The sequence below is a fragment of the Oenanthe melanoleuca genome, chromosome 10 (assembly GCF_029582105.1).
Source record: "Oenanthe melanoleuca isolate GR-GAL-2019-014 chromosome 10, OMel1.0, whole genome shotgun sequence".
NCBI lineage: Eukaryota > Metazoa > Chordata > Aves > Passeriformes > Muscicapidae > Oenanthe > Oenanthe melanoleuca.
The window spans coordinates 16,251,568-16,269,467 of record NC_079344.1 but is presented as its reverse complement, the minus strand read 5'-3'; the positions used below and the strand labels follow the sequence as shown (position 1 = coordinate 16,269,467).

The window sequence follows — 17,900 nt, the reverse complement described above, 5'->3', positions numbered from 1 at the left end:
GGAGCTGCGGGTGGCACAGTCCTGTGATGTGAATCACAAAGCATCCTCTGCTCCCTGAGATGTGCTGAAAGCCCCACTGTGGCTCTACCAGTCCTTGGCTGTAGGTGGCCTGCAGGTGATGAGTTAACAGTCTGGCTTGGCTCTGGCTCAGCTCCTCTTCTCCCTGCAGGGAGCCATCGATCCTCCCCAGCCTTGCTGCTCGACCGCTGGCGGCTGCTGGTCGTCAGCACAAAACCTGCCAGGTGAGACCTTCAGGCATCACAGCCCAGCTGTGTCCAGCAGCCAGGCACTGGCTCCCACAGGCTCTGCCTCCCCCTGGCAAATGCCCCTGCCTGCAGTGAGCTCTAACATCCCTTCCAGCCCAAACTGGTCTGTGATTCTGTAATCACAGCAGGGGCACCAAGAGGCATTTGAGCCAAAGACAGGAAAGCTGATTTTCATCCCAAAGGCTAGAATTAAAGTCCAGAGTGAGAGTAGGTGATGGGAGCCTGTGGGTTTACATGGGAAGCTCACTCCTGCTCCTCTTACAGCTCATCTAGAGACTTCACAGCCATATGAGCATGTGTTGTGCTGCTTTGGGGTCAGTGTCCTGTTTGGGGACACTGTTCTGCTCAGGAATAGTGAGGCAGCATCTTGATTTCAGTAATTAATAAAACCTTGGTAATTGGCTTGAAAAACTTCGTATGGAATTTTCTGTGTCCTGCAGGCACTGATTCCTGCATGTTCCTGATGGGAGCTGATGGACATGGGTGCAAACTGTTGCTTGAAGAGTTGGGGTGAGCCCAGCATTTATCAGCCAGAGTATAAATATTGACTTGTGCTGTTTTAAAATAGCATGATTGAAGGAATTTGCTGGAAAACTGGGGTTTGGGGAGAGGGGTCTGATGCAGTTGTAGGACACAGCACATTTGTCATTCCTGTGTTAGCATGAGGTTTCCATTTTGCGTGCTGGGAGATAGAGGCACATTCCAGATACCAGTTCCCTCTCTGTGGCCACTGGTATGAGACACATGTGGTGACACCGTTGTCTTCACCCACATCCTCATATCATGTGATTGAGCTCATTTCTTGCTCTCTCTTCTCTTGTAACCTCCCCATCAGGCCGTGGAACAGAGCTGGCTTTGTGTCTGGAAAGCACCAGGATCTCTCCTGGCAACTGGAGCAAAATCTACAAAGAAGAGGAGATGAGAGCCAAGTGGGCGGCTTCCTAAACGTGCAGCCTGTGGGGGCTGGGATGTGCACATCACTCCTGAGCAGGTTTTACTAAATAGATGAAAGGAAGATGTCTCCTTTTGTCTGAGGGTTAAATAGGTCTGAAACTCCTCCTTGACTTTGATGCTTGTTGCATCTGAAATATGTGTGTCTCACCCTGGAATTGAGCCTCTCCAGGAGCTGCCAATACCTGGCAACAACCCATGTGTAGAAATGCTCTGTATTCGTGGTGTATGTGGGATGTGATGGAAGGTCTCTGGGAGAAGCATCCAATGAATGGATTTGCCTCTTTCTTCCCCCTGTCCATAACTATGTGCACCCCATGATCTGGACATGATGCTTCTCATGGTGCCACTAGAGTAAGTGTCACAGCTGTGGTCCTCTGGTGCCCTCCCCATGCTAGACCTCCTCCAGGAGCTGTGTTGGTGCCTCAGGAGGTGCACCCTGCTTTGCAGGGACTGAGTGTTGTCTCCTTCCCTCCTACCCCTTCCCCAAACAAATTTTAACAGGCATGAGCATCTGGCTTGGCTTCTCATCCACAATCCACAGGACCTTCAGGACCAAATGCTGTTTGTAGCTGTGGGCAGACAGTTTCTTGTGCAGGAGAACTGCTTAGAAAACTCTCCAACTTGCCACTGCCTTGTGTTGGGAGATTGATGGGATAAGAGAAGAACCTCTTTCTTATCTGCTTGGCCATGAACCTCATGGTCTAGCCATGGAGGTGTAACAGTGGAGGCATGACTGACACTGGAGTCTGTCCCTTACTATCTTAAAAACTCCTCATGCCTTCTGTCTGTGAGTTTCCCACGGGCAGCTCCACACAGCACTGACTCCTTCCCTCCTTCTCTCTGAGAGTTTCCTTCTCCCTTCTGCATGACCAGTTAAATCCATCCTGTCCCTCACAGGACATCTTAGATTTTGTGACCCTTCTTCCTCACCACACAGCTAGCAGACCCCATCTTCAACTAACTGACAACTAGCTAACCTGCCCTTTTATAACACTCATCCTCATGGGTCAGGCAAGGCTGTTTCCACTCCTCAGTACAGCTCTAATTCTTTAGAGGAGATTGCCTTCAACACTATTCTTACAAACCATCCTCCCACAGAGATGGACCACAGAGTTGAAGCTGCTCTCTCATCAGAGATGCTTGTTATCGTGGTTGCAGTGGAAGAACGTCAAGAAAAGATAACTGCCAAAATTTAAGTAAAACCCTGCCAAAACCTGGCAAATCTAATCTGAACTTGGACAGTTCCAAAGCTGCTGGATGTTGGCTCTCTAAAAGGAGAAGGACTACTGCCATGTCTTGGGAAAACCTTGAATGTTGCTTGTTGGTGATTCAGAACCTGGCACAGAATGGTTCTGGGGTGAGCAGCACTTAGGGAGTGCGGTGGGGAGTGATGCAGTATGATATTAATGGAGGGTTGTGGGAAAGAAAGAGGGAAGGAGCAGAGGAATGGAAGGATGAAGGATTTTCTCACTTGGAAAATACTGGTGTACTTAGGAAAAAATTTCCTGCCAGAAAGCTGTGGCAAATGTCTGTCTTAAACGTTCCTCTCATTGATTCATCCCATTTCCTCCTTGCTCCTCTGCATCATCCTCTGCGTAATTCCTCTCTCTCCTTTGATGTTTTCACCTCCTATGTATTTGTAGATTAGGGCTGTGTCCCCACATAGCTGTCACTGAACCAAGCTATCCATATTTAGCTCTTCTAATCTCCTCTTCCAAACCAATCCCCTCAGCCTTGTTATTTTTGTGTCTCTTCTCTGAACTTCCTTCAGTTTGTCTCTTGTCCTTTTCTGTCATGAATGGACTAGTGAAAGGAGTCCCTGCCCATGGCAGGGGGATGGAATGAGATAAGCTTTAGGGTCCCTTCCAAGCCAAACCATTCTGGGATAATAAGATGCCCTTTTGCAGATGATCCCTTTTAGGTCACTGAGAGGATCATCTTTGGATGGTGCTTGACTGCTTTATTTATGTCTGCAACTCCATATTCCCCCTGTATTTTGCATAGTGACTCTGAATGTGAGTGATACTTGCTGTTGGCCATTTTTGAGGCCTTGGAGGCACAACCCAATGCCACAGCTTTGGCTCTTGTGGAAGGTCCAGCTGTCCCCACATTCACAGCTTGGTTCATCAAAACACTCCCAAACAAAGCCCATCTTTTACCCCACGCTCCATCTCTTCTTTCTCAGCTCTGCTCTGAAAACACCAGGGCCTTTTAGCACATCATCTCCTGTGCTTTTCAAGTTTAAAAGTTGTTTTCTTAGTGGTGTAATAAAACCACATCCATGCACGTAGTTGTATTGTCTACCATGGGTCCACAGAGACAGAGTGGTTGCAGTGACTTTGTCCATTCTCACCTGGAAGAGGGTACTGAATATTGGGATGGATGTGGACTAAGCTGGTCCCTGGACTGTGCACTGAGCAAGCAAAGGAACCCATCCTAGATGAGAAAGGTCAGAGCCCAGCTCATTTTTGCTTCAAGTCTTGGTCTATATTTACAAGAATCCAGTTTTGTACTGAAGTGATTTGTAAATCCTGAGCTGTCTCCCCTCTGGTTGACTGCTGTGTACTGCAGCTTTTCTAAGGTAAGGACTTTGTGCCTGGATAAGCATTAATTAAAAGTGATTGAATTATTAATGCCCTGAGTTTGCATGTAGGGTTGTGGGTATGTATGTGGGTGTGTGTGCAGGAGTGCCATGTCCTGGCATTAATTGCTGGAGGCCTAGCAGCCACAGTGTCCATGTTTTAGGGGTTTAGATTTGTGAGACTGAGGTAGAGGAAAAAATGGCAAGAGAAATGATAGAGTGAAAAAACTGAAGGAAAGGTTGAGGCAGGCAGATGGAGCCATGCTATTGCCTAACAGAGAGCTGAGCTGCTGTGCCAGCTTTTTGTGCTCAGCCCTGACCTACCAAGTGTCAGCTTTGGCTTGCAGTCCTTGGCTGTTGATCCTGGCCAAAGTTTGTTGGTAGCTTTTGTGTTTTTGCTGTCTCTATGAGCCTGCTTTTTCAGCCTCTTTCAGACTCATCTCTTGATCTGTTGTAATGGAGATGCCAAGCTCTGCAGCATGTTCTTCATCCCTAGAGCTGCTTGGGTGATGAAGCTTGTGCTTGGTGCTCAGGATGCTGGGCAGTGTGCTGTATAGCACAAGGCAGACCCTGTGGGCAGGTTAAAGCCACTTGCCACAAAAATCCTGTTTATTCATCTGATTTCTCTTGCCTGCCTTGCAGATTCAGGTTTTAGGGATGTCTCTAGTTTGGCTGGTTCAACCTCTGTGTCATTTGGCCAGGTTTGTGGAGCTGGTGGTTATCAGATGGCTCTTATCAGTTATCAGTGGCTGGATCTGCCAGTGGTTTGTGAAAGGTCTCATGGATTTGTATCCTCCTTCTGGGAGATAGATGTACTGAGGTGCTTGTGAAACTTTTTATGTTCTCCTTTGCCTGCTTAGATCTGCTGGCCAGCAAGTGCTGTTAATGGCAGCTGGTGAGCACTGCTCGGATCCTTGGATGCAGCTGCCTTCTTATTTTGGTGGAAAGAAAATAAGCAAAAGCAAGACTTGCCCTCTCAGTGGTTCTTCCATGTAGAAACCTGACTTGTAGGAGACATGGCTGGTGTCAGTGGTGCAGGGGATGCTGGAGAATGGAGATGCAGGAAGCAGCAATGTGAGAAGTCAATCACATGTCAGCTATAACTGTGTTGACAGAAGGGTGGGGGTGCAGGTTGTGGGCCATAATGGGAGATCTGTGTTCCCAGTCACTTGCTGTCACTAGAGTTTTCCTGCCAGAGGTGAGGATGGTGACCATGGCAGCAGCAGTGCTGAAGGGGCTGGAGGCTGGGCTGGTCATTGTGAAGGATGCTTGTAGCCACCCATGGTCAGGCTCTGTGTTCCTAATCATCCCTGCTCTCCCATGACAGATGCATCTCCAGTGTTTTTCCACATAGGATCTTTCCCTTTTTCCCCACCAAATCACCTGCTCCTCATTTTAATTCAATGAATGAGGAGACCCATGGCCCGTGTGTGGGATATCAGTGGTTGATCATGGCTGAACAGAGACCCAGTGACATGTGGTAGGACCAATGCACAGAGGTCCCAGCCTGGATTTATTTTCCATGTCTCTCACTTATGTCACCTGTCCCCTTTCATCACTGCTCTTCACTACCTCTCTCCTGCTGGAGACACCGTTTTTCCCTTCCAGGAGCAGATCTGATAGTCTTGTAAGTGGTCGGAGCAGGTGACTCGGTGCCAGCACGTCTGCCTTAGATACTATTCCTGGCTTTATTGAAGACACAGTAATGTGCAGGACTGTGCCTCTGCGGTGTCTGCCTCCTCTTGATCTCAAACCACTGCAAGCACTGAGATAAGACTGGCTGTGTTCAAGCAGTGATTTTATTCCCCTCTCCTCTGCAGAGGAAAAGCAGCTCGTTGTAAGTCATGCTGAGCTGTATTTGCATTTCTCCAGCAGCGTGGCTGAGGTTGATCATATCTGGCTGTCTGCACAGCCAGGTGTTTGAATCCCCATCACTGGCATGGTGGGAGGTTGTGCCTCCAGCATCACTGGGTGGGATGTCTCACCCTGATATTCCCATTAACTGTGACCAGTTTTGGTGGTGCTGGTGGTGGGACTGTGAGCTTTATGCAGATATCCTCTTCCAGGCTTTGGTTCCTATGGCCCACTCACCTGTGGCCAGAATAGACTTCCTCAGCCAGGTCCACCCCAAAGTGGCCAGATAAAAATGAGTCTGAGTTGTGAATGTGCTGCCAACCTCAGCATTGTCCTGCCTTGTGCCATCCTTTTGGCCACCATCTGCTCTGGCCATTTTGCAGGGTCTTGCTGGCCAGGGAAGGTATTTGTATGGATGGAGGCAAAGCCCCTATTCTGAATCTCAGAGCTGGAGTACAGGTGCTTGGTATGGCCAGGAAAGGACATGGAGGCAGCTTTTGTAAGTAGAGCACTCCCTTTACACCTTGACATCAACAGCCAAGGGAGATGCCGTGAATCCCAAGTTTGACAGGTGGGAGCAGATGGTGAGGAACACTGGGAACAAGTTGTGAAGGAGAGTGGTGGGGAATTGGCCTCTCTTGGCTTTTTTTTGGGGGATGCTAAAAGCCCTGGGACTGGGAAATTGGGACCTCTGCTCCTTAAAACTCCTTAGTTCCCGTCTGAAATGCCTGGCTCTTTGGTGGTAGTACTGGCCAGGGGGTCCCACACTCACTTGTCTTCTCTGGGCAGTGAATTCAGGAAGTGTGATGCTGAGCCCACTCCAGTCTGAGCACATGGAAGCATATGGAAGTATTAATTCTTCCTTGTGGCATTTAGCTCTTCTTGGTAAGGAGGGGCTGTTGCAAATGTTAATCCTTTTTTCTTGGAGCAGCTGCCCTGTTGCCCTGTCAGCTCAGATTTGCCAACTAAGGAGCCAGTATATTCCCCAAGTGTAGCTATGGTCTGTAGAAATAACTGCCTTCGTTTATTTGAGCTTGTGTTTGTCCAAGGAAGGGAGACTTTTGTCTAGAACAGAATCCTTTTTTTCACATCTTGATGTCAGCGACCTCAACTTCTTGCTATAGCAAAAGGGAAGAACAATGGGCAACAGCATAGGGATCAGTGCCCCAGACCACACTCCTGGCTCTGTCCTTGGACCTGGTGCTTTTGCCACCACTATTTCCCTGCATGTGGGTGTTTGTTGGAAGCTCTTGTTGGCTGCTTTCTTGCTGGAGAAATGCAGTCAGTGTTGAGTGGCAGCTGTACTGTTTGGGGAGGGGTTCTTCTGGAGCCTGTTGCACATGGCCTGGGGTTAAGTACCTCCTGTGTTGGGACGAAAACAGATGTTGCTGGGGAACATGACTGGGAGCTCTGCTTGCAGGTGGGTTTAAGATGGAATCATAGATGTAGTGGGCACCAGAGCCAACAAAGGGGTTTTGTCTTCAGGCTCCATACCTGGCTTTGGGGGTCAGGTTGGAGAAGATTCAGAAATTCCTGCCAAGGTCAGTGGAGGGGAAGAGGCACTGTGGTGCTGTGGTTTTGGGGTTTAGAGATGCTCACCAAAGATGCTTGTCACCTGGATGGCTCTGCTCCCTGGGAATCTCTCTCCAAGGAGCTGGAAGCTAAAGGTCCCAGCTCCTGCTCTGAAACAGCAAAGCTGAGGGGCATGTAGTGACAGACCAGGACAGGAGTTAAGAACATCAGAGCTCCCAAAGGTTGAGCTGAGCTGGTCAGTGACGTGTTGACTGCAAGCCTCGAGCAATGCTCCTGTCATGGAACATCTTTGGTTCTGTTTCCTGGCACACACAGTCATGAGTTCGTGACCAGTAACAAGGCTCCCTCTTGGCTTTTCTTGTCTCTCTGTGTCTGTAGGAGTGGAAGGACCTTGTAGGTGAGAAAAATGATCCGTGTGCTTCATAGCTTGTTCATATGGGGATATACTGGAGTCTAGAAGCATCTCAGATGCTTTGATGGTCTCACCCTGAGTCCTGACTGACAGATAGGGTGCAGATCTGGGGATGCTCTCCACCTTCACACCCTCTCTGCCCTTAGAGATGCACCACAGATATCTCTGCTGCTTGCTCTTCTCGGGTTTTGGTGTTGCTTTTGGCTTTTATCTCTCCAAAATGCATTTTTCTTGCCTGACTTTGATTATTGCAGACAAACCAAAATTCTCATAAACATGAATGGGTGGTCTGGATGGTCCAGGGAGCCACATTAAAGTCAGTGGGGTGTTTTATATCAGTGGGGTGTTTTTGTTTAGAGGGTTTGCCCTCTTCTAACTCTCTCATTGGTGATTGCTGTGATGTCCCCTTGAGGGCAGCTGATGCTAAGGAGCCAGTGCTGCAAAGATGGCAGGAACTGCACTGTGTGTATCTCCCCATGCCAGCACCCACTGCCGTGCTTCCCTTCATGTGAGACCCCCTCCCACCTTCCCAGGGGGCTGTAATGAGGGATAGGTTTTAATTGTCCCCCAGAGCCTGGCATCCCACGGTGCCATTGGCATCACCCTGGACTCTCAGTGGATTTTCCTTTTCCCATTGAGCAGAGCCTGTGCTGGTCGCTGCCGCCCAGGCTTGGCTCCTTTCCACTTCTGTCCTCGGCGGTGGTGAAAGCACGTTCCTCGTGATGGGAAAGCCTCACCAGAAACACAAAGGCCTTTCATTAGGGGAGGCAGTGGCAGGCAGACACGGATGGCCAGCACTAGCACGCAGAAGCTTCACCCCATGTAACTCCCACAGGAGCGGCTGCAGACACACCAGGTTGCTGCAGCAGTGAGAGTGTAGCAGGTATTTAATCTTAGAGCCTACCCAGAATGGAAAGAGAAATAAATTTTATTTCTGCAAGGGGGATTTAGGGCCCAGGAATGGTATGAGGGGGTGGCCAGAAGGTACAAGGCTTGTTTTTGGGGCTGGTGAGCTCGGCTGGCACAGCCCTGGAGGTGATGGGATGCTCAGTGCTGTGGGGTGTGAGTGCTGCCAGCATTGTCCTGGGCTCCCTCTCTCCCTTGGAGGGGAAGAGCAGCCAGAGGAGCTGCCCCATGGTATATAGGGCTCTCCCAGCCATCCTGCATCTCCTGACCTTGCTCAGAAAGCAGGAGAAAAGAACATGGCAAGGGGAGATAAGACACATATAGAGGGGGAGGTGAATTTCAGGGATTAATTCATATGTCTTTTCCTCCAGCATGGCTTTCAGTTTTTTTTGGTTGTGTCCCAGTGGGGAACCTCTGCTCCTGCCCTCACCCTTGAGGAACCATCAGGACCCTTTTTATTTTGCTCTGGAGCTTCAGGCAAGGGAGCAGGAGAGCTGCCTTGTCTCCCCACAGCTGCTGAAAGAGGCTGTTTGTTACAGAGCAGGGTGAGATATGAAATCCCATCAAGCTGCCTTGCTTATTAGAGATCTCAGTGAGCTGCTTATTATGCACCATGGCATAATGCAGATTACGAATGTGACCGGGCGATAATTAGCAGAGCTGGAACTGTAATTAAACGCTCCTGTGCTGCGCTGTGGTTTCTGTTGCAGAGTGGAAGGAAGCTGAACGGTCTCAGCAGGTCCCCAATGTGCACACACAGCCACTGCTCCACAGGCAGTGGGGGCAGTGATCCCTGCCACTCCCTGGGCTGTTCTCGCTGCCCACCCCAGCCAGGTGGCCCTGCCTGCTTCCTCCCTGGCTCTTCCTTTGCTGCAGACTGACTTGTGGTTAGCAGAATGTGCCATTGAGGAGTCCCTTCAAAGGAGCCTCATGCTTCCTTGGAGCATCTTGCCCTGGATCTGCTGATGAGGTTGCTATGTTTTGGGTGGTGATTTTCCTGTGGGAGTCTTCTGGAAGCTCCTCTGGCAGCCTTCTGGTGGTTTTATGCCAAAACCACCCTTCTTGAATCCCATGGGGTGCAGTTGGGCCACTGGCCCTAGGGCAGCCTTGGAGGTGGGTGGTCTGGAGATGAGTTCCTGGGGGAGAACTAGTTCTGTTGGTGGGAGGTTGGAGGTGGTTGTGGATAACAAGCTGTGCTGCTGGGGAGGGGACTGTGGGGTTCAACCACTGTTGTTCAAGATCTCCAGGCATCTTTAGTGCCGAGTGGGCTGCATGTTGCTCTGATGAGCTGTCTAGAGAGAGGATGGATGCAGGACAAGGAGAGGGCTGCAGGCAGAAAGTGCTTTGTGTTCTGCTGGAAGAGTAAATCAACTTGCCTTATCAGAGAGCCAGGATGTGATATCCTCTCTCTGCTCCTCTGCCTAGAGGTGTGTGTCACCACGGATGTGAAGAGAATCTGTGGGTCAGGAGTTGGTGGGGAGGTGGGATGCTCCAGGCACTTGCTGTGTTTGTGGGCACCCTATTGGGTGGAGCAGGCTAGTTTAGATGTGCAAGGTTCTGCTGGAGTTGTTTCCCTTTCCTGAAGGATGGAGGTGTGTGAGCAAGAGAGGGAGCAGGGAAATTTGGCAGCTGGTCAGGACCAGGATGGGAGTCAGCAGCAAGGCTGGAAGGAATCATGGGCTGGTGCCCGTGTCCACACTTGGTAACCACAAACTTGTGCTCTCCAGGTGTATTGTTTTCCCTCAGCAGAGTTTTAGGGGGGTTGGGAGTAGAACTGGGTGCTCTATAGGAATCTTTGCCTGCTTGAAACTGGAGCCCGGGTCAGCACTTCCTGCTGATGTGATGAGTTTCCTCAGTCTGCTTCTCTGCTGAGGTAGCCCAGTGTCTAAAGATCACAAATGGTAAAAGAGAGGAGGTTTAAGCTGAAGTAGAGCAACTTGCCCCAGAGCTACTGCAGGTCCTTGCAAGCCAAGGTGCAGGGATGGCTGGCCATGGCTGGCTTGGCTGATGAACCCCAAAGGATGGGAAGGTCTCCACCCTGCCCTTGCCTTGGCCAGCCACAGAATCAGCCCATCAGCCATCCTCCTCCTGACACTGCTGTAATCTGCTTCGTGGCAGCCAAGGACCTTGGCCTCTCAGCAGCAGGGTGGCTTGGCCAGGCTTCCACTTGGCATGTTGGCTTGTTGGCTTTCCAAGCCCAGTTCTGGCTGTGGGATCTGGTTTCTCTGTGCAGAGAGAGCACAATGGCTGGATCAGGCTCTGAAGCAGATACTTGCATAGAGAAGAAGGATATGATGCAAGTGCCTGTGTCTGCAGGTGGTCACAGGGTAGTTCTGGAAGGAGAAGGATGTTGGTTTTCATAGGTGCCAGAGGGAGTCTGCTACTCGTTTGTCCTGTCCTGCTGGTTGAGCAGAAGCTCTTCTAGTGAACCATTGGGTCCAAAGTCATTGACTGCATTAACATCTGAGCCATAGCCAAGAGGCATCCTCACCAGGGGTGATTACAGAAGCCATCATTAAGGAACTTGCCACGAGCTCTTTGAAGCAGGAGCACAGATAACTCCTGCACAAGGACTTGTGGGTGTGATCTCTGTGACTGCAGAGCTCCCCAGGGTTACATGGGTATGGGCAGGGCAGGAGAGCCCTGTGAGATCCTTGTCCCCTGATGGGGTGTGGGACATGAACTGAAGGTAACAGTCCTGAGCTTGAGGTGCTCCAGGAATGTAAATGTGCTGATACTTGCTCTCCCTTCTGTGTTCCCAGCAGTATTGCTGATGGTGACCACGTCTCTCTTTTTCCCCACAGATGGAATCTCCAGTCTCTACGCCCGCGGTGTTGCCCTTGCACCTCCTCGTCCCGGTGGTGAACAACGACATCTCGTCGCCGTGCGAGCAGATCATGGTGCGCACGCGCTCGGTGGGGGTGAACACCTGCGACGTGGCCCTGGCCACCGAGCCCGAGTGCCTGGGCCCCTGCGAGCCCGGCACCAGCGTCAACCTGGAGGGCATCGTCTGGCAGGAGACGGAGGACGGTGAGTGGCACAGAGCTGCTTGCTCTGTGACAGCAGCACGGGGGAGTCACGGCAGTCCCTTTCTTGCCATGTCCCTGCTATGTTCTTTGGCATGTCCTGCCACCAGTTGGGTGCTCAGGACAGAGGAGCCGTGTGAGAGCAGTCCATAATCCATCCAGCAAACGGAGTAATGGGCCAGTACTTGAGTCAGTCCCATGTGTTGTGTTATCCCTTTGCACAGAAAGCAGGCAAAAATCTAATCTGCTATTTCTCTGCCCTTTGACAAGAGCTGGCTTGTTCTGGAGATCCAGGGGAAAGACCATGCCAGCCAGCACAGGAATTCGACAGAGTTGACTTCATTTTTGCTTGGCAACCCACAGGTCTGTCACAAAAACACTCAAACCCTGGGAGGCGGCAGAAATCTCCTGCTGGATTAAAAAACCTCAACGGAGCTCTCAAAATTGACTCAGTGGGAGATCAGCTTCTTGGCTCTCTTGCCAAACCAAGCCAATCTTTTTTTTCCACTGGAGCTCATCTCATCCGTGCACAGCTTGGTTTGCTTTCCCAGGTCCTTTGATGGGTTTTTGTTGCTCTTGGGGCTCTGCCAAGGAACACAAGGAATGAATAGATGGCTCAGTGGCCCATGGCAAATGCTGGAACTTGGTCTTCCCTCTAGCCTCAGTGGGACGCTGGAGGTTTCTGCTTTGGGAGGCACGGGGTGAGCTCCTTGTGTTTGCGTCTGGAAGCAGAAACAGTCCAGAAGCACAAAGGTGAGAAAGAGCAGTGGTGGTGGAGGCTGGTTGATGGGTCATCTCAGCGAGGTATCCATGTGCTCCTCTTGGAAATCTGCACCCACTCTTCCATTGCTGTTCTGTGTGGAGAATGAAGCTGTTGGTCTTCATCCCAGCCACTCCTCAGTGAGACTGTTATCTGTGATGGATGCTGAGCTGAAATCTCTGTTCCCACGTGCTGCTTCCATTGAGGTTCTTTTCTTGTCCCGTGCTTTTGGAAGGTGAGGGTGGGCCCAGTTTGCCTTTTCTCTCTTCCTACTGGGAAACTGGTTTTGACACCGTGGTTGGCACAGGACCAAGTGCTGCAGTGGTTGCTGATGTGAGCACTGAAGTTGTTCCGCTTGGAAAAAGCATCTTGAGAAACAGCACCTGAGCTGTTTGGGAAGAGAGCAGTAGATGAACCATGCTGGGGAAGACTGGGATGTCTAGCTTGGGATGGGGACCTCCACACTCCTCTGCTTTACTGTTAATCCCATGTGGGGAAAAAAATTCACCCTGATTGAGGCAGCTGGGAGCTGTGTGCTTTTTCTGCTGCTCCAAGGTAGAAAGATGTCACATGTAAAATCTGTGAGAAGAAACACAAAGCAGGAGAATTCAGGAGCCCTGCTCTGCACGTGCCAGGTCCAGGGGATCTGCAGGGTGGATCTGCTTCAAAGAAACCTGTGAAAGGTCTGCACTGATCTACCACTTCCCCAGCACTGTGTGATTGGTGTCTCCAAGAGCCTGGTCACTCTGTAGGATACACCATGTTCAGCTGAGGAAACTGAGCCACGGCTGGGCTGGTTTTTGGGACACAGCAGTACAGAGAAACATTGGCACCCTCCACTTGTGGGGCTTCTTCATCTCCCCAGTCCCATCAGCCTGCTGTCCTGGTGTGACTTCACTCGACCCAAAAGCCCTGGAACTGCAGAGTTCCCTGAACATCCCAGGGCTGCTGGAGACCCCCACAGGCAGCAGCAAACCTGATGAGAGCTTGGGCCTTGTATGGGTCACAGTGGCTGTGTCAGGATGGATGAAGTGAACATCCCTGAGTCAGGGAGCACAGGAACATCCCTCCCTACCAATTGCTGGTTGAGAGGCCTTGCCATGGGACCAGTTGCTGTTCTTTTCTCCTTCTCCTCACCCCAGCATGATCTCCATGCCTGTCTGCCTGTCCATCCACATTTCCCCTCACTTCTGCAGCCACCATTCAGAGCATGGCTTGGAGGTGTCCTGTGATTCCCCACAGCCTGGATATTTTTAGTCTCTGGTAATTCAGTGAACTCACACAAAGATCCTTTTCTGCCAGCTGCTGATGGTTGCCACTGTTGGGAGCAAGGATTTCACATCCAGTTCTGCACAAAGGCAAGCCCTGATACTGCCTTTGGTCTCTTTGGGTCTGCTGTGTGTCTTGGCTCTTGGTCACACAGCATCTCTTGTCCTTGGGTGAAAAGGCAGGGGAGAGCTATCCCTGTTTTTTGCCTGGCATCTCTCCCCTGCCTTCCCATTGTCAAAGATGGAGTCAAGGGTGATGCTGGATCTAGCTTGTGAAATGTTCAGGGATGCAGCAAGCATCTCTGCTCGCCCAGAGGATACAGAGGAGAAAGCTACTCTAGGGGCATGTCTGCAAAGCCAGGTGAGGTGCTCCAGCATCTGAATGCTCTCCTCAACATCTCCAGAGGAATCCGTCTCTCCCCTTGCTCCTTGGGATGTAGCAGCCTCATTGGACTGCTTGGGAGGACCCCAGAGCAGTGGAATAGCTCTTGGCTTGCATCAAGTTTAGAATCACAGAACTGAGGAATTGTTTGATTGAAAGGGACCTTAAAGCCCAGTTCATTCCACCCCCTGCCATGGGCAGGGACACCTTCCACTAACCCAGGTTGCTCCAAGTCCCATCCAACCTAGCCTTGAACACTTTTAGGGATGAGGTAGCCAGAGCTTCTCTGGGAAACTTGTGCCAGGGCCTCACTACCCTGTCAGGAAGGACTTTTTTTTTCTAATATCCAATCTAAAGCTAAATCTCTCCTCTTTCAGCTAAAGCCGTTTGGCCTGTCACTTCTTGGCCTTGCAAAAGTCCCCCCTCAGCCTTCTTTAGATCCCCTTTAGGCACTGGAAGTCATCCTTCTCCTCTCCATGTGGGGATGCAAAATCATGGAGAAAAGCTTCTAAAACCCAAACCTGGCAATGCTTGGAAAGATAAGTTGGACAAAAAGGACAAGTCCATCTGAGATGGGAGCATGAAGCTCCAATGAACCTGATGAGCCAATTTTGTCCTCATCTCCCACTAGAAAATCTGCCATGAGTCCATGAACCCTGCTGTAAGCATCCCAGAGGGCTCCCACCACCAACCATGTAGCTCTGGGCTTTTGGTCCATCCTCTCCATTCTATCCCCATCTATTTCATTTCCCTCCTGATCCAGGCAAGGGCACGTCCACACTGGCATGTGCCAACCCTGGGCATGCTTGTGCTCCATCATACCCTCACAAGAAGTTTGCTAAAGGACAATCAAGATGTCCAGAGTACAGAAATCTGAGCCATGGGTAACCTGCCACTAATGTCTCAGGAAGGAGCTGGAGGAAGAGATGTAGAGTGTGCTGATGTTTTCCAGGTGCTGTCACACCATGATCCTCATAGCTCAGAGGGTTTGTGTTTGTTTTGCTGCAGTTAGCACTGGTGTGGCACCATGGGGAGGTGAGGGGACATGGTCCAAGCCAGGTGACAACAGGTTCATGGAAGGGGGATGGAGGAGACCTGGCAGCTCCTGAGGCAGCGGAGAGAGCAATGCTTCCTGGTGTGATCAGATCAGTTAACAGTTCCTGAGGATTAGAATTACACAGCAGCACTAGGGGAGCTCCCAAGACAGCTGCTCCCCATGACAACATCTGGATAAAACACATCCCTGCACAAGCCAGGCTCAGCAAAGGGATGGTGTCACCAGCATGGCCACAGGAGAGCATAAGGAACAGTGTTCACTGCCAGCTAGACCAGACCTTGGGCCAACACCAACTGGAATGGTGGAGGAGAAGATGGGAGGGTAAGAGCAAAGACTTCTCAAATACCGTGGATAGTGGTTTAGACTCTTCCTCTCCCAGTTCCCATGGGAGCTGTGAATGAATCTCATCAGGTCCCATGGACTTACACACCTCAAACTTCTCTTACAGATGGTTTTTCCTTCTTCCAGTCCCTCTCTTTGCCTCCTCCATCTCAGGTAGTGTGGCTGGAGCACTTGCTGGAGAAGATTAAGGGAAACAAGTGAATGAGCCCCTCAGCTGTGGGCTACCCTGACTGCAGGCTTCCTTCATGTGTTTGAGTTTCTCCCTGTTAATCCATCAGATCTCCTGGCATTTCCACCTGACTTCTCTTTGTTGGGATACCTTGCTCCTGAATTCAGGGGTGATCCTTGGATGTCATCTATAGCTTCCTTGGTCCCACTTCTCTCCAGCTCTCCGTCCCATGGCACTCTGTCAAACAGGTCTCTGAAGAGACCAAAGTCATCTCTCCTGGAGTCCAGGGCAGTGATCTTTGTGTGCTGCAGTCCCTGCAGAGCAGCTGGATTGGCAGGGACAGTCATGTACCATCTGAGCATCCATCCCTGCATGGTGTGATGGGATGATCCTGTCTCCCTTTTGCCTTGTCGGGGAAACTGTTCATGGTTCCTGTCAAGATTTGATAGAGGGGACTTCTCTGTGAGAAGACACAAGAAACTTCCCCCGTGTTGGACAAGGTCAGCTAAGGCTGAGTCTGTCAGCAGTGAGGGCAGTGCCTCTAGGATAGCATATTTAGGAAGGGGAGAAAAAGCAGTCCCCATTCCCCATACCCCTGTGCTGTTTAGGGGCAGAGATATAGAAATCAAGAGAAAAGTTGAGCCTGGGAAGAATCCAGGAGAAAGTGTTTTAAGGTTTGGTTTTATTTCTCATGACTCTGATTTGATCTGCAATAAATTAAATTAGTTTCCCCAGAATGAGTCTCTTTTGCCAGTGATGGCAATTGGTGAATGATCTCACTGGGTGAGGTGACAATTATGCTGGACAGCCTTGTGATGTCTCCTTTCTCTTGGCAGGAGCGTGGTGGCCATGAACAGCTTTGGGTGTTGTGTCCCAAAGCCTGGGCACTACAGGTCAGGTGGGATCTCTGCACACAGGCAGGGCTTATGGAAAAGCTGGAGCATCCTGAAAGTGATGCAGCTGAGGAAGAAATTAATGAAGAAGGGGCGTCCCAAAGCCAGGGCATCCTGGAAGTGATACAGGTGGAGGAGGAATTCATGGAGATGTTCTTGGTTGGGCTTGGGGGATTCTTCTTTGAAAAGGGGGAAAATGTGCCCCATTACAATGGCTCCTGGTGCCCACAGCAGCCTTGTCCTCCATCCCACATTTTTACTTGGATTTTCTCATACACTGCCTTCTTGAATGGCATCTTTGCACCATCACCAGCCCTTAATTTTTCCAAACAGGATACAGCTCTGATGTGAGCACTTAGTGAGCAGGACACTGAGCGGTTTGCACTCAGATTTGGGTGGTATCTATTCCTTAAGAGCTTCAAAGATGTCACCTTCCCATGAAACCAGGTGGGATGGGAGTTACCCAAGCAGGATTCCTTCTGTTCAAGAGCATCTGCATTCTTGGGGATGCAAAAGCATTACTTCCTCACTGCTGCCCTTGTCATGCCTGTGCCTGCTCATCATCCTGCCGTGGGAGGGGGACACAGTGGGTGAATAAAGCTGCTTAGGATCTATCCTGGGGTTTAAATTGTCCTGGGTTATTGTTGGAGGATTAGGAGGGGATTTGGAATGATTGGTTGCAGTGGGTTAAATATACGCTGGTGTGTGTTGGAGGCCTGGTGTTCCAACAGAGAAGGAGAGATGGTACCAGCTTGTTTTGCCCCATCCTCTTTCATCTTGCTCTTGTGACTGTGGTGGTCAGGAGGAAAAATGCCAGCACCTTTCTAATATCACACATTGGCCCCAGGATGCACAAGAGACTCCAGTGGTTTGCCATACAATTAACTTCCAGCAGCTCACATGGTCTTCTCTGCCTTCAGAGGGGTTAACTGGTGGGGAGAGCAGAAGGACCAGGTGGGATGGGGCCTGGGTTAGTGCTGCTTGTTTCTTAGGTCCTTGGGCAGCTCCTGGGAGGATCCCACAGCAGCTCCTCAGAGGTGTCCTGGGAATGGTAGGGCTGGGTTGAGGTGCAGGATGCGGCCAGGAGCTTCTTTGGGTTTTAAGGAAAGGGAGACAGGCTCCTGCCTGCCAAAAACTGCTGAATTTGGAAGAACAGAAGACCTCATTCCACATGCCCTCTTTGGGATGCCTGGAACCAGCATCCCACTGTTCCCATTGAGCTTTCCGTGCATGGGGCTGTGGGTTCCCAGCAGTTGGTTTCTCCCTCAGGTGGTCTCTATCATCACATCCTGGCCATGTCTTTGTTAAGGCAGGTCTCCAGCACCTTCCTCTGAAGGGAGAGCCCAGCATCTCTTGCTCACTGGGATGAGCTGGTTGTGGCTCTTGTCCCTGTGCTGGCACCATGTCTTCCCATGATCTGCTGGCAACATTTTCCAGGAGGAAAAGGAGAAAGAGAAGGTCTGCATTTCATTTCTCTTTCTGAAGGAGCCCCACGTG

At 50.6% G+C, this 17,900-nt stretch overlaps 1 protein-coding gene across 4 annotated transcripts in view; it reads left to right on the top strand.

The window, feature by feature from the left end:
* Nucleotides 1-17,900, top strand: part of ZNF609 (zinc finger protein 609) — a 63,934-nt gene that overhangs the window by 37,830 nt on the left and 8,204 nt on the right. For all 4 annotated transcript variants that reach the window (XM_056499462.1, XM_056499465.1, XM_056499463.1 and 1 more), the window contains exon 3: nt 11,311-11,536. In XM_056499462.1, coding sequence (XP_056355437.1) covers nt 11,311-11,536 — 226 coding nt within the window. The remainder of the gene's footprint in view (nt 1-11,310; nt 11,537-17,900) is intronic.